Raw genomic sequence first — 12092 nt, 5'->3', positions numbered from 1 at the left:
CACTCCATCTTTCCACCTCCAATTTGGTCTCCCACTTCTCTTCGTTCCCTCCACCTCTGACATATATATCCTCTTGGTCAATCTTCCCTCACTCATTCTCTCCATGTGACCAAACCATTTCAAAACACCCTCTTCTGCTCTCTCAACCACACTCTTTTTATTACCACACATCTCTCTTACCCTTTCATTACTTACTCGATCAAATCACCTCACACCACATATTGTCCTCACACATCTCATTTCCAGGACAACCACCCTCCTCCGCGCAACTCTATCCATAGCCCACGCCTTGCAGCCATACAACATTGTTGGAACCACTATTCCTTCAAACATACCCATTTTTGCTTTCCGAGATAATGTTCTCGACTTCCACACATTCTTCAAGGCTCCCAGAATTTTTGCCCCCTCCCCCACCCTATGATTCACTCCCGCTTACATGGTTCCATCCGCTGCCAAATCCACTCCCAGATATCTAAAACACTTCACTTCCTCCAGTTTTTCTCCATTCAAACTTACCTCCCAATTGACTTGACCCTCAACCCTACTGTACCTAATAACCTTGCTCTTATTCACATTTAATCTCAACTTTCTTCTTTCACACACTTTACCAAACTCAGTCACCAGCTTCTGCAGTTTCTCATATGAATCAGCCACCAGTGCTGTATCATCAGCGAACAACAACTGACTCACTTCCCAAGTTCTCATCCACAACAGACTGCATACTTGCCCCTCATTCCAAAGCCCTTACATTCACCTCCCTAACAACCCCATCCATAAACATATTAAACAACCATGGAGACATCACACACCCTTGCCGCAAACCTACATTCACTGAGAACCAATCACTTTCCTCTCTTCCTACACGTACACATGCCTTACATCCTCGATAAAAACTTTTCATTGCTTCTAACAACTTGCCTCCCACACCATATATTCTTAATACCTTCCACAGGGCATCTCTATCAACTCTATCATATGCCTTCTCCAGACCCATAAATGCTTTTCTAAGTATTTCTCACATACATTCTTCAAAGCAAACACCTGATCCACACATCCTCTACCACTTCTGAAACCACACGGCTCTTCCCCAATCTGATGCTCTGTACATGCCTTCACCCTCTCAATCAATACCTTCCCATATAATTTCTCAGGAATACTCAACAAACTTATACCTCTGTAATTTGAGAAAAGAAAAAGATATATATATATATATATATATATCCCTGGGGATAGGGGATTAAGAATACTTCCCATGTATTCCCTGCGTGTCGTAGAAGGCGACTAAAAGGGGAGGGAGCGGGGGGGCTGGAAATCCTCCCCTCTCGTTTTTTTTTTTTTAATTTTCCAAAAGAAGGAACAGAGAATTGGGCCAGGTGAGGGTATTCCCTCAAAGGCCCAGTCCTCTGTTCTTAACGCTCCCTCGCTAATGCGGGAAATGGCGAACAGTTTGAAAGAAAAGAAAAGAAAGAATATATATATATATATATATATATATATATATATATATATTATCCCTGGGGATAGGGGAGAAAGAATACTTCCCACGTATTCCCTGCGTGTCGTAGAAGGCGACTAAAAGGGGAGGGAGCAGGTGGCTGGAAATCCTCCCCTTTCTTGTTTTTTTTTTAATTTTCCAAAAGAAGAAACAGAGAAGGGGGTCAGGTGAGGATATTCCCTCTAAGGCCCAGTTCTCTGTTCTTAATGCTACCTCGCTAACGCGGGAAATGGCAAATAGTATGAAAAAATATATATATATATATATATATAGTACAGAATGGAAAAAGGTGAGAACAATGGAAGTATGGGGAGTGGGGGAGGAATGGGATGTATTTAGGGAATCAGTGATGGATTGCGCAGAAGATGCTTGTGGCATGAGAAGAGTGGGAGGTGGGTTGATTAGAAAGGGTAGTGAGTGGTGGGATGAAGAAGTAAGATTATTAGTGAAAGAGAAGAGAGAGGCATTTGGACGATTTTTGCAGGGAAAAAATGCAATTGAGTGGGAGATGTATAAAAGAAAGAGACAGGAGGTCAAGAGAAAGGTGCAAGTGGTGAAAAAGAGGGCAAATGAGAGTTGGGGTGAGAGAGTATCATTAAATTTTAGGGAGAATAAAAAGATGTTCTGGAAGGAGGTAGATAAAGTGCGTAAGACAAGGGAGCAAATGGGAACTTCAGTGAAGGGCGCAAATGGGAAGGTGGTAACAAGTAGTGGTGATGTGAGAAGGAAATGGAGTGAGTATTTTGAAGGTTTGTTGAATGTGTTTGATGATAGAGTGGCAGATATAGGGTATTTTGGTCGAGGTGGTGTGCAAAGTGAGAGGGTTAGGGAAAATGATTTGGTAAACAGAGAAGAGGTAGTAAAAGCTTTGCGGGAGATGAAAGCCGGCAAGGCAGCAGGTTTGGATGGTATTGCAGTGGAATTCATTAAAAAAGGGGGTGACTGTATTATTGACTGGTTGGTAAGGTTATTTAATGTATGTATGACTCATGGTGAGGTGCCTGAGGATTGGCGGAATGCGTGCATAGTGCCATTGTACAAAGGCAAAGGGGTTAAGAGTGAGTGCTCAAATTACAGAGGTATAAGTTTGTTGAGTATTCCTGGTAAATTATATGGGAGGGTATTGATTGAGAGGGTGAAGGCATGTACAGAGCATCAGATTGGGGAAGAGCAGTGTGGTTTCAGTGTGGTTTCATTTGCTTTGAAGAATGTATGTGAGAAATACTTAGAAAAGCAAATGGATTTGTATGTAGCATTTATGGATCTGGAGAAGGCATATGATAGAGTTGATAGAGATGCTCTGTGGAAGGTATTAAGAATATATGGTGTGGGAGGCAAGTTGTTAGAAGCAGTGAAAAGTTTTTATTGAGGATGTAAGGCATGTTTACATGTAGGAAGAGAGGAAAGTGATTGGTTCTCAGTGAATGTAGGTTTGTGGCAGGGGTGTGTGATGTCTCCATGGTTGTTTAATTTGTTTATGGATGGGGTTGTTAGGGAGGTGAATGCAAGAGTTTTGGAAAGAGGGGCAAGTATGAAGTGTGTTGGGGATGAGAGAGCTTGGGAAGTGAGTCAGTTGTTCGCTGATGATACAGCACTGGTGGCTGATTCATGTGAGAAACTGCAGAAGCTGGTGACTGAGTTTGGTAAAGTGTGTGAAAGAAGAAAGTTAAGACTAAATGTGAATAAGAGCAAGGTTATTAGGTACAGTAGGGTTGAGGGTCAAGTCAATTGGGAGGTAAGTTTGAATGGAGAAAATCTGGAGGAAGTAAAGTGTTTTAGATATCTGGGAGTGGATCTGGCAGAGGATGGAACCATGGAAGCGGAAGTGGATCATAGGGTGGGGGAGGGGGCGAAAATCCTGGGAGCCTTGAAGAATGTGTGGAAGTCGAGAACATTATCTCGGAAAGCAAAAATGGGTATGTTTGAAGGAATAGTGGTTCCAACAATGTTGTATGGTTGCGAGGCATGGGCTATGGATAGAGTTGTGTGCAGGAGGATGGATGTGCTGGAAATGAGATGTTTGAGGACAATGTGTGGTGTGAGGTGGTTTGATCGAGTAAGTAACGTAAGGGTACGAGAGATGTGTGGAAATAAAAAGAGTGTGGTTGAGAGAGCAGAAGAGGGTGTTTTGAAATGGTTTGGGCACATGGAGAGAATGAGTGAGGAAAGATTGACCAAGAGGATATATGTGTCGGAGGTGGAGGGAACGAGGAGAAGTGGGAGACCAAATTGGAGGTGGAAAGATGGAGTGAAAAAGATTTTGTGTGATCGGGGCCTGAACATGCAGGAGGGTGAAAGGAGGGCAAGGAATAGAGTGAATTGGATCAATGTGGTATACCGGGGTTGACGTGCTGTCAGTGGATTGAATCAGGGCATGTGAAGCGTCTGGGGTGAGCCATGGAAGGTTGAGTGGGGCCTGGATGTGGAGGGGGAGCTGTGGTTTCGGGCATTATTGCATGACAACTGGAGACTGAGTGTGAACGAATGGGGCCTTTGTTGTCTTTTCCTAGCGCTACCTTGCACACATGAGGGGGAGGGGGATGGTATTCCATGTGTGGCGAGGTGGCGATGGGAATGAATAAAGGCAGACAGTGTGAATTGTGTACATGGGTATATATGTATGGGTCTGTGTGTGTATATATATGTGTACATTGAGATGTATAGGTATGTATATTTGCGTGTGTGGATGTGTATGTATATACATGTGTATGGGGGTGGGTTGGGCCATTTCTTTCGTCTGTTTCCTTGCGCTACCTCACAAACGTGGGAGACAGCGACAAAGCAAAATAAATATAAAAAATAATATATATATATATATATATATTTATTTATATATTATTTTACTTTGTCACTGTCTTCCGCGTTAGCAAGGTAGCGCAAGGAAACAGACGAAAGAATGGCCCAACCCACCCACATACACATCTATATACATATATACACACAGACATATACATATATACACTTGTACATAATTCATACTGTCTGCCCTTATTAATTCCCGTCGCCACCCCGCCACACATGAAATGACAACCCCCTCCCCCCGCATGTGCACGAGGTAGCGCTAGGAAAAGACAACAAAGGCCACATTCATTCACACTTAGTCTCTAGCTGTCATGTATAATGCACCGAAACGACAGCTCCCTTTCCATATCCAAGCCCCACAGAACATTCTACGGTTTACCCCAGACGCTTCACATGCCCTGGTTCAATCCACTGACAGCACGTCGACCCTGGTACACCATATCATGTCAATTCACTCTATTCCTTGCACGCCTTTCACCCTCCTGCATGTTCAGGCCTCGATCACTCAAAATCTTTTTCACCCCACCTTTCCACCTCCAATTTGGTCTCCCACTTCTTGTTCCCTCCACCTCTGACACATATATCCTATTTGTCAATCTTTCCTCACTCATTCTCTCCATATGACCAAACCATATCAAAAAACCCTCTTCTGCTCTCTCAACCACACTCGTTTTATTACCACACGTCTCTCTTACCTTTTTATTACTTACTTGATCAAACCGCAAACGCGGGAGAAAAAAAAAAAAAAAAAAAAAAAAAACTTGATCAAGCCACCTGACACTACATATTTTCCTCAAACAGCTCATTTCCAACACATCCACCCTCCTCCGCACAACTCTATCTATAGCATGTAGGAACATGCCCTTTATAAATGTCATGAATGATTGGTAAAAGGGGTCTGGGGTGGGTAGGGTAGTACTCTTACATCTTATAGGACTGGATATAATACATATTATACAAACATAATATTCTTTTGGATGTTAATGTGCTGAGAGGTGCAACTGGAGGGATGTCTGATCATTATCTTGTGGAGGCGAAGGTGAAGATTTGTAGAGGTTTTCAGAAAAGAAGAGAGAATGTTGGGGTGAAAAGAGTGGTGAGAGTAAGTGAGCTTGGGAAGGACACTTGTGTGAGGAAGTACCAGGAGAGACTGAGTACAGCTGAGTATAGAATGGAAAAAGGTGAGAACAAAGGACGTACGAGGAGTGGGGGAGGAATGGGATGTATTTAGGGAAGCAGTGATGGATTGCGCAAAAGATGCTCGTGGCATGAGAAGCATGGGAGGTGGGCAGATTAGAAAGGGTAGTGAGTGGTGGGATGAAGAAGTAAGATTATTAGTGAAAGAGAAGAGAGAGGCATTTGGAAGATTTTTGCAGGGAAATAATGCAAATGAGTGGGAGATGTATAAAAGAAAGAGGCAGGAGGTCAAGAGAAAGGTGCAAGAGCTGAAAAAGAGGGCAAATGAGAGTTGGGGTGAGAGAAAAGAGGGCAAATGAGAGTTGGGGTGAGAGAGTATCATTAAATTTTAGGGAGAATAAAAAGATGTTTTGGAAGGAGGTAAATAAAGTGCGAAAGACAAGGGAACAAATGGGAACTTCAGTGAAGGGGGCTAATGGGGAAGTGATAACAAGTAGTGGTGATGTGAGAGGGAGATGGAGTGAATATTTTGAAGGTTTGTTGAATGTATTTGATGATAGAGTGGCAGATATAGGGTGTTTTGGTCGAGGTGGTGTGCAAAGTGAGAGGGTTAGGAAGAATGATTTGGTAAATGGAGAAGAGGTAATAAAAGCCTTGCGGAAGATGAAAGCCAGCAAGGCAGCAGGTTTGGATGGTATTGCAGTGGAATTTATTAAAAAAGGGGGTGACTGTATAGTTGGCTGGTTGGTAAGGTTATTTAATATATGTATGACTCATGGTGAGGTGCCTGAGGATTGGTGGAATGCTTGCATAGTGCCATTGTACAAAGGCAAAGGAGATAAAAGTGAGTGCTCAAATTACAGAGGTATAAGTTTATTAAGTATTCCTGGGAAAATATATGAGAGGGTATTGATTGGGAGGGTGAAGGCATGTACAGAGCATCAGATTGGGGAAGAGCAGTGTGGTTTCAGAAGTAGTAAAGGATGTGTGGATCAGGTGTTTGCTTTGAAGAATGTATGTGAGAAATACTTAAGAAAAGCAAATGGATTTGTATGTAGCATTTATGGAGAACGGAGAATGGAGAAAAACTGGAGGAAGTGAAGTGTTTTAGATATCTGGGAGTGGATCTGGCAGTGGATGGAACCATGGAGGCGGAAGTGGATCATAGGGTGGGGGAGGGGGCGAAAATTCTGGGAGCCTTGAAGAATGTGTGGAAGTCGAGAACATTATCTCGGAAAGCAAAAATGGGTATGTTTGAAGGAATAGTGGTTCCAACAATGTTGTATGGTTGCGAGGCGTGGGCTATGGATAGAGTTGTGCGCAGGAGGATGGATGTGCTGGAAATGAGATGTTTGAGGACAATGTGTGGTGTGAGGTGGTTTGATCGAGTAAGTAACGTAAGGGTAAGAGAGATGTGTGGAAATAAAAAGAGCGTGGTTGAGAGAGCAGAAGAGGGTGTTTTGAAATGGTTCGGGCACATGGAGAGAATGAGTGAGGAAAGATTGACCAAGAGAATATATGTGTCGGAGGTGGAGGGAACGAGGAGAAGAGGGAGACCAAATTGGAGGTGGAAAGATGGAGTGAAAAAGATTTTGTGTGATCGGGGCCTGAGCATGCAGGAGGGTGAAAGGAGGGCAAGGAATAGAGTGAATTGGAGCAATGTGGTATACCGGGGTTGACGTGCTGTCAGTGGATTGAATCAAGGCATGTGAAGCGTCTGGGGTAAACCATGGAAAGCTGTGTAGGTATGTATATTTGCGTGTGTGGACGTATGTATATACATGTGTATGGGGGTGGGTTGGGCCATTTCTTTCGTCTGTTTCCTTGCGCTACCTCGCAAACGCGGGAGAAAAAAAAAAAAAAAAAAAAAAAAAATTATGGATCTGGAGAAGGCATATAATAGAGTTGATAGAGATGCTCTGAGGAAGGTATTAAGAATATATGGTGTGGGAGGTAAGTTGTTAGAAGCAGTGAAAAGTTTTTATCAAGGATGTAAGGCATGTGTACATGTAGGAAGAGAGGAAAGTGATTGGTTCTCAAGTGAATGTAGGTATGCAGCAGGGGTATGTGATGTCTCCATTGTTGTTTAATTTGTTTATGGATGGGGTTGTTAGGGAGGTGAATGCAAGAGTTTTGGAAAGAGGGGCAACTATGCAGTCTGTTGTGGATGTGAGAGCTTGGGAAGTGAGTCAGTTGTTGTTTGCTGATGATACAGCGCTGGTAGCTGATTTGTGTGAGAACCTGCAGAAGCTGGTGACTGAGTTTGGTAAAGTGTGTGAAAGAAGAAAGCTGAGAGTAAATGTGAAGAAGAGCAAGGTTATTAGGTACAGTAGGGTTGAGGGACAAGACAACTGGGAGGTAAGTTTGAATGGAGAAAAACTGGAGGAAGTGAAGTGTTTTAGATATCTGGGAGTGGATTTGGCAGTGGATGGAACCATGGAAGCGGAAGTGAATCATAGGGTGGGGGAGGGGGCGAAAGTTCTGGGAGCGTTGAAGAATGTGTAGAAGTCGAGAACATTATCTCGGAAAGTAAAAATGGGTATGTTTGAAGGAATAGTGGTTCCAACAATGTTATACGGTTGAGAGGCGTGGGCTATAGACAGAGTTGTGCGGAGGAGGGTGGATGTGCTGGAAATAAGATGTTTGAGGACAATATGTGGTGTGAGGTGGTTTGATCGAGTAAGTAATAATAGGGTAAGAGAGATGTGTGGTAATAAAAAGAGTGTGGTTGAGAGAGCAAAAGAGAGTGTTTTGAAATGGTTTGGTCACATGGAGAGAATGAGTAAGGAAAGATAGACAAAGAGGATATATGTGTCTGAGGTTGAGGGAACAAGAAGTAGGAGACCAAATTGGAGGTGGAAAGATGGAGTGAAAAAGATTTTGAGTGATTGGGGCCTGAACATGCAGGAGGGTGAAAGGCGTGCAAGGAATAGAGTGAACTGGAACGATGTGGTATACCGGGGTTGATGTGCTGTCAATGGATTGAACCAGGGGATGTGAAGCGTCTGGGGTAAACCATGGAAAGTTCTGTGGGGCCTGGATGTGGAAAGGGAGCTGTGGTTTCAGTGCATTATTACATGACAGCTAGAGACAGAGTGTGAACGAATGTGGCCTTTGTTTTATTTTCCTAGCGCTACCTCGCGCAAATGAGGGGGGGAGGGGGGGTTGTTATTTCATGTGTGGCGGGGTGGCGATGGGAATGAATAAAGGCAGACAGTATGAATTAAGTACATATGTATATATGTATATGTCTCTGTGTGTATATACATGTATACATTGAGATGTATAGGTATGTATATTTGCGTATGGGGACGTATATGTATATACATGTGTATGTGGTTGGACTGGGCCGTTCTTTCGTCTGTTTCCTTGCGCTACCTCGCTAGAGCGGGAGACAGCAACAAAGCAAATTAATAAAGTAATATTCTTTAATTTAGTTTTTATCTAATCATATATCTGAATTGTACAATACTGTACAGATCCTCCCCTTCCATCCCACTGGATCCTAAGGTAAAAGATGATAAACTATCAAGTAATCCAATTAAGTTCTTATTTCCAACAATGCATCCTAATGTTAAGTGAGAACCAGGTGTAGAGGGCCTTCCCTGTATTATACACATACCTGATCACAACCTTTACCTTTTTAAAACACACTGCTGAAATGGACAGGGAAAGGTTCTTTGATAAATGTTAGGACAGAATAATGAGAGGACAAAAACAAGAACTTAAGGAAGAAATGTATTAAAAATGATGTTAAGAAGTCATTTTATAGTATAAGTGTGGGGAATAAATAGAATAAAATGAATGGTGACATGGTAAATGCAAACAGCATACAGAAGTTCAAAAACTCGTATGATAATAAAGAACGTTCAAGAGCTGGGTTCACATGAGCGTAAATATCCTCCCTAAAAAGAGCAATCGGGTAATTACGAATAATTACACAAATGAGTTGGTAATTACATAAACAAGAAGTTCATGATGACCTCTCTCTTGCTTATGCTTAACAGTAAAGGTATTCATGCTGGCCACTGCATGAAAGATACTCGGCAACTGTTGCTGTACATACTAAAATGAATAAAACTCATAAGTAATTGTTGAAACTCCAACAATCTTAAAATTCCCAAGAGTCACTTTTCAACTCACTTGTAATCTGATGTGAATTTCTTCTCCTGTGTGATTAAGCGATCCATGATGGATGGGGATAGAAGTGGCTGGCAGTCTAAAACAATAAGCCTCTGAGTAGTAATGTAAATATCTATCCCATTGGTTCCGTGGCAGCCTGACATGACCTGCTCAAGGCTTTCTGGCCGGAACACACAAGACCTTAAACAAAAAGTCGTGCAATGTACATTAGCTTCGAGTAAAACTGAAAGGCCTATGCACAAAAAATAAACCACAAACTTCAAATTGCAAGTTTCTTTTTCTAGCTAAGATGGCATGGGCAGCTGAGGTCCTAATCATGGCCATCTCATGAATGCATTCCTATCTATCTATCCATATACATATAGATAGTGAAAAGAGGTGAAAAAGAGGGCAAATGAGAAATAGGGTGAGATTATCATTAAATTTCAGGGAGGATAAAAAGATGGTTTGGAAGGAGGTAAATAAAGTGTGTAAAACAAGAGAACAAATGGGAACATCGATAAAGGGGGCTAATGGGAGGTAATAACAAGTTGTGGTGATAAGAGAAGGAGATGGAGCGAGTATTTTGAAGGTTTGTTAAATGTGTTAGATGACAGAGTGGTAGATATGGGTTGTTTTGGTCGAGGTGGTGTGCAAAGTGAGAGGGTTAGGGAGAATGATTTGGTAAACAGAGAAGAGGTAGTGAAAGCTTCATGGAAGATGAAAGCCAGCAAGGCGGCAGGTTTGGATGGTATTGATGTGGAATTTATCAAAAAAGGAGGTGACTGTGTTGTTGGCTGGTTGGTGAGGATATTCAATGTATGTATGGCTCATGGTGAAGTGCCTGAGGATTGGCAGACATGCATAGTGCCATTGTACAAAGGAAAAGGGGATAAAGGTGAGTGTTCAAATTACAGAGGTACAAGTTTGCTGAGTATTCCTGGGAAATTATATGGGAGGGTATTGAATGAGAGGGTGAAGGCATGTACAGAGCATCAGACTGGGGAAGAGCAGTGTGGTTTCAGAAGTGGTAGAAGATGTGTGGATCAGATGTTTGCTTTGAAGAATGTATGAGAAATACTTAGAAAAATAAAAGGATTTGTATGGAGCATTTATGGATCTGGAGAAGGCATATAATAGGTGTTAGAGATGCTCTGTGGAAGGTATTAAGAGTATATGGTGTGGGAGGGAAGTTGCTAGAAGCAGTGAAAAGTTTTTATTGGGGATGTAAGGCATGTATACAAGTAGGAAGAGAGGAAAGTGATTGTTTCCCAGTGAATGTTGGTTTGTGGTACGGGTGCATGATGTCTCCATGGTTGTTTAATTTGTTTTTGGATGGGGTTGTTAGGGAGGTAAATGCAAGAGTTTTGGAGAAAGGGGCAAGTATGCAGTTTGTTGTGGATGAGACAGCTTGGGAAGTGTCAGTTGTTCGCTGATGATACAGTGCTGGTGGCTGATTCGGGTGAGAAACTGCAGAAGCTGGTGACTGAGTTTGGTAAAGTGTGTGAAAGAAGAAAGCTGAGAGTAAATGTGAATAAGAGCAAGGTTATTAGGTACTGTAGGGTTGAGGGATAAGTCAATTGGGAGGTAAGTTTGAATGGAGAAAAACGGGAGGAAGTGAAGTGTTTTAGGTATCTGGGAGTGGATTTGGCAGCAGATGGAACCATGGAAGCGGAAGTGTCACAGGGTGGGGGAGGGGGCGAAGGTTCTGGGAGCGATCAAGAATGTTTGGAAGGAGAGAACGTTATCTCGGAGAGCAAAAATGGGTATGTTTGAAGGAATAGCGGTTCCAACAATGTTATATGGTTGCGAGGTGTGGGCTATAGATAGAGTTGTGTGGAAGAAGGTGGATGTGTTGGAAATGAGATGTTTGAGGACAATATGTGGTGTGAGGTGGTTTGATTGAGTAAGTAATGAAAAGGTAAGAGATGTGTGGTAATAAAAAGAGTGTGGTTGAGAGAGCAGAAGAGGGTGTATTGAAATGGTTTGATCACATGGAGAGAGAATGAGTGAGGAAAGATTGACAAAGATATATGTGTTAGAGGTGGAGGGAACAAGGAGAAGTGGGAGACTAAATTGGAGGTGGAAGAATGGAGTGAAAAAGATTTTGAGTGATTGGGGCCTGAACATACAGGAGCGTGAAAGGCATGCAAGAAATAGAGTGAATTGGAACGATGTGGTATACCAGGGTCAACATGCTGTCAATGGATTGAATCAGGGCATGTGAAGCATCTGGGATAAACCATGGAAAGTTTTGTGGTGCCTGGATATGGAGAGAGCTGTAGTTTCGGTGCATTACACATGACAGCTAGAGACCTGAGTGTGAATGAATGTGGCCTTTGTTGTCTTTTCCTAACGCTACCTTGCACGCATGCGGGGGAAAGGGGTGCAATGGGAATGGGTGAAGGCATGTATAAATATGTACATGTGTATATATGTATATGTCTGTGTATATATGTATAGGTTGAAGTGTACAGGTATGATAATGTGTATCTGTGGGCATTTATGTATATACATGTGTATGTGGGTGGGTTGG

At 42.5% G+C, this 12092-nt stretch overlaps 1 protein-coding gene across 1 annotated transcript in view; it reads right to left on the bottom strand.

The window, feature by feature from the left end:
- Positions 1 to 12092, bottom strand: part of LOC139766211 (nonsense-mediated mRNA decay factor SMG9) — a 69474-nt gene that overhangs the window by 26348 nt on the left and 31034 nt on the right. The window contains exon 5 of the mRNA XM_071694516.1: positions 9578 to 9757. Within this exon, the coding sequence (XP_071550617.1) occupies positions 9578 to 9757 (180 nt within the window). The remainder of the gene's footprint in view (positions 1 to 9577; positions 9758 to 12092) is intronic.

The sequence above is a fragment of the Panulirus ornatus genome, chromosome 57 (assembly GCF_036320965.1).
Source record: "Panulirus ornatus isolate Po-2019 chromosome 57, ASM3632096v1, whole genome shotgun sequence".
Lineage (NCBI taxonomy): Eukaryota > Metazoa > Arthropoda > Malacostraca > Decapoda > Palinuridae > Panulirus > Panulirus ornatus.
The sequence above is the reverse complement of the archived record's forward strand: the minus strand, read 5'-3'. Positions and strand labels throughout refer to the sequence as shown.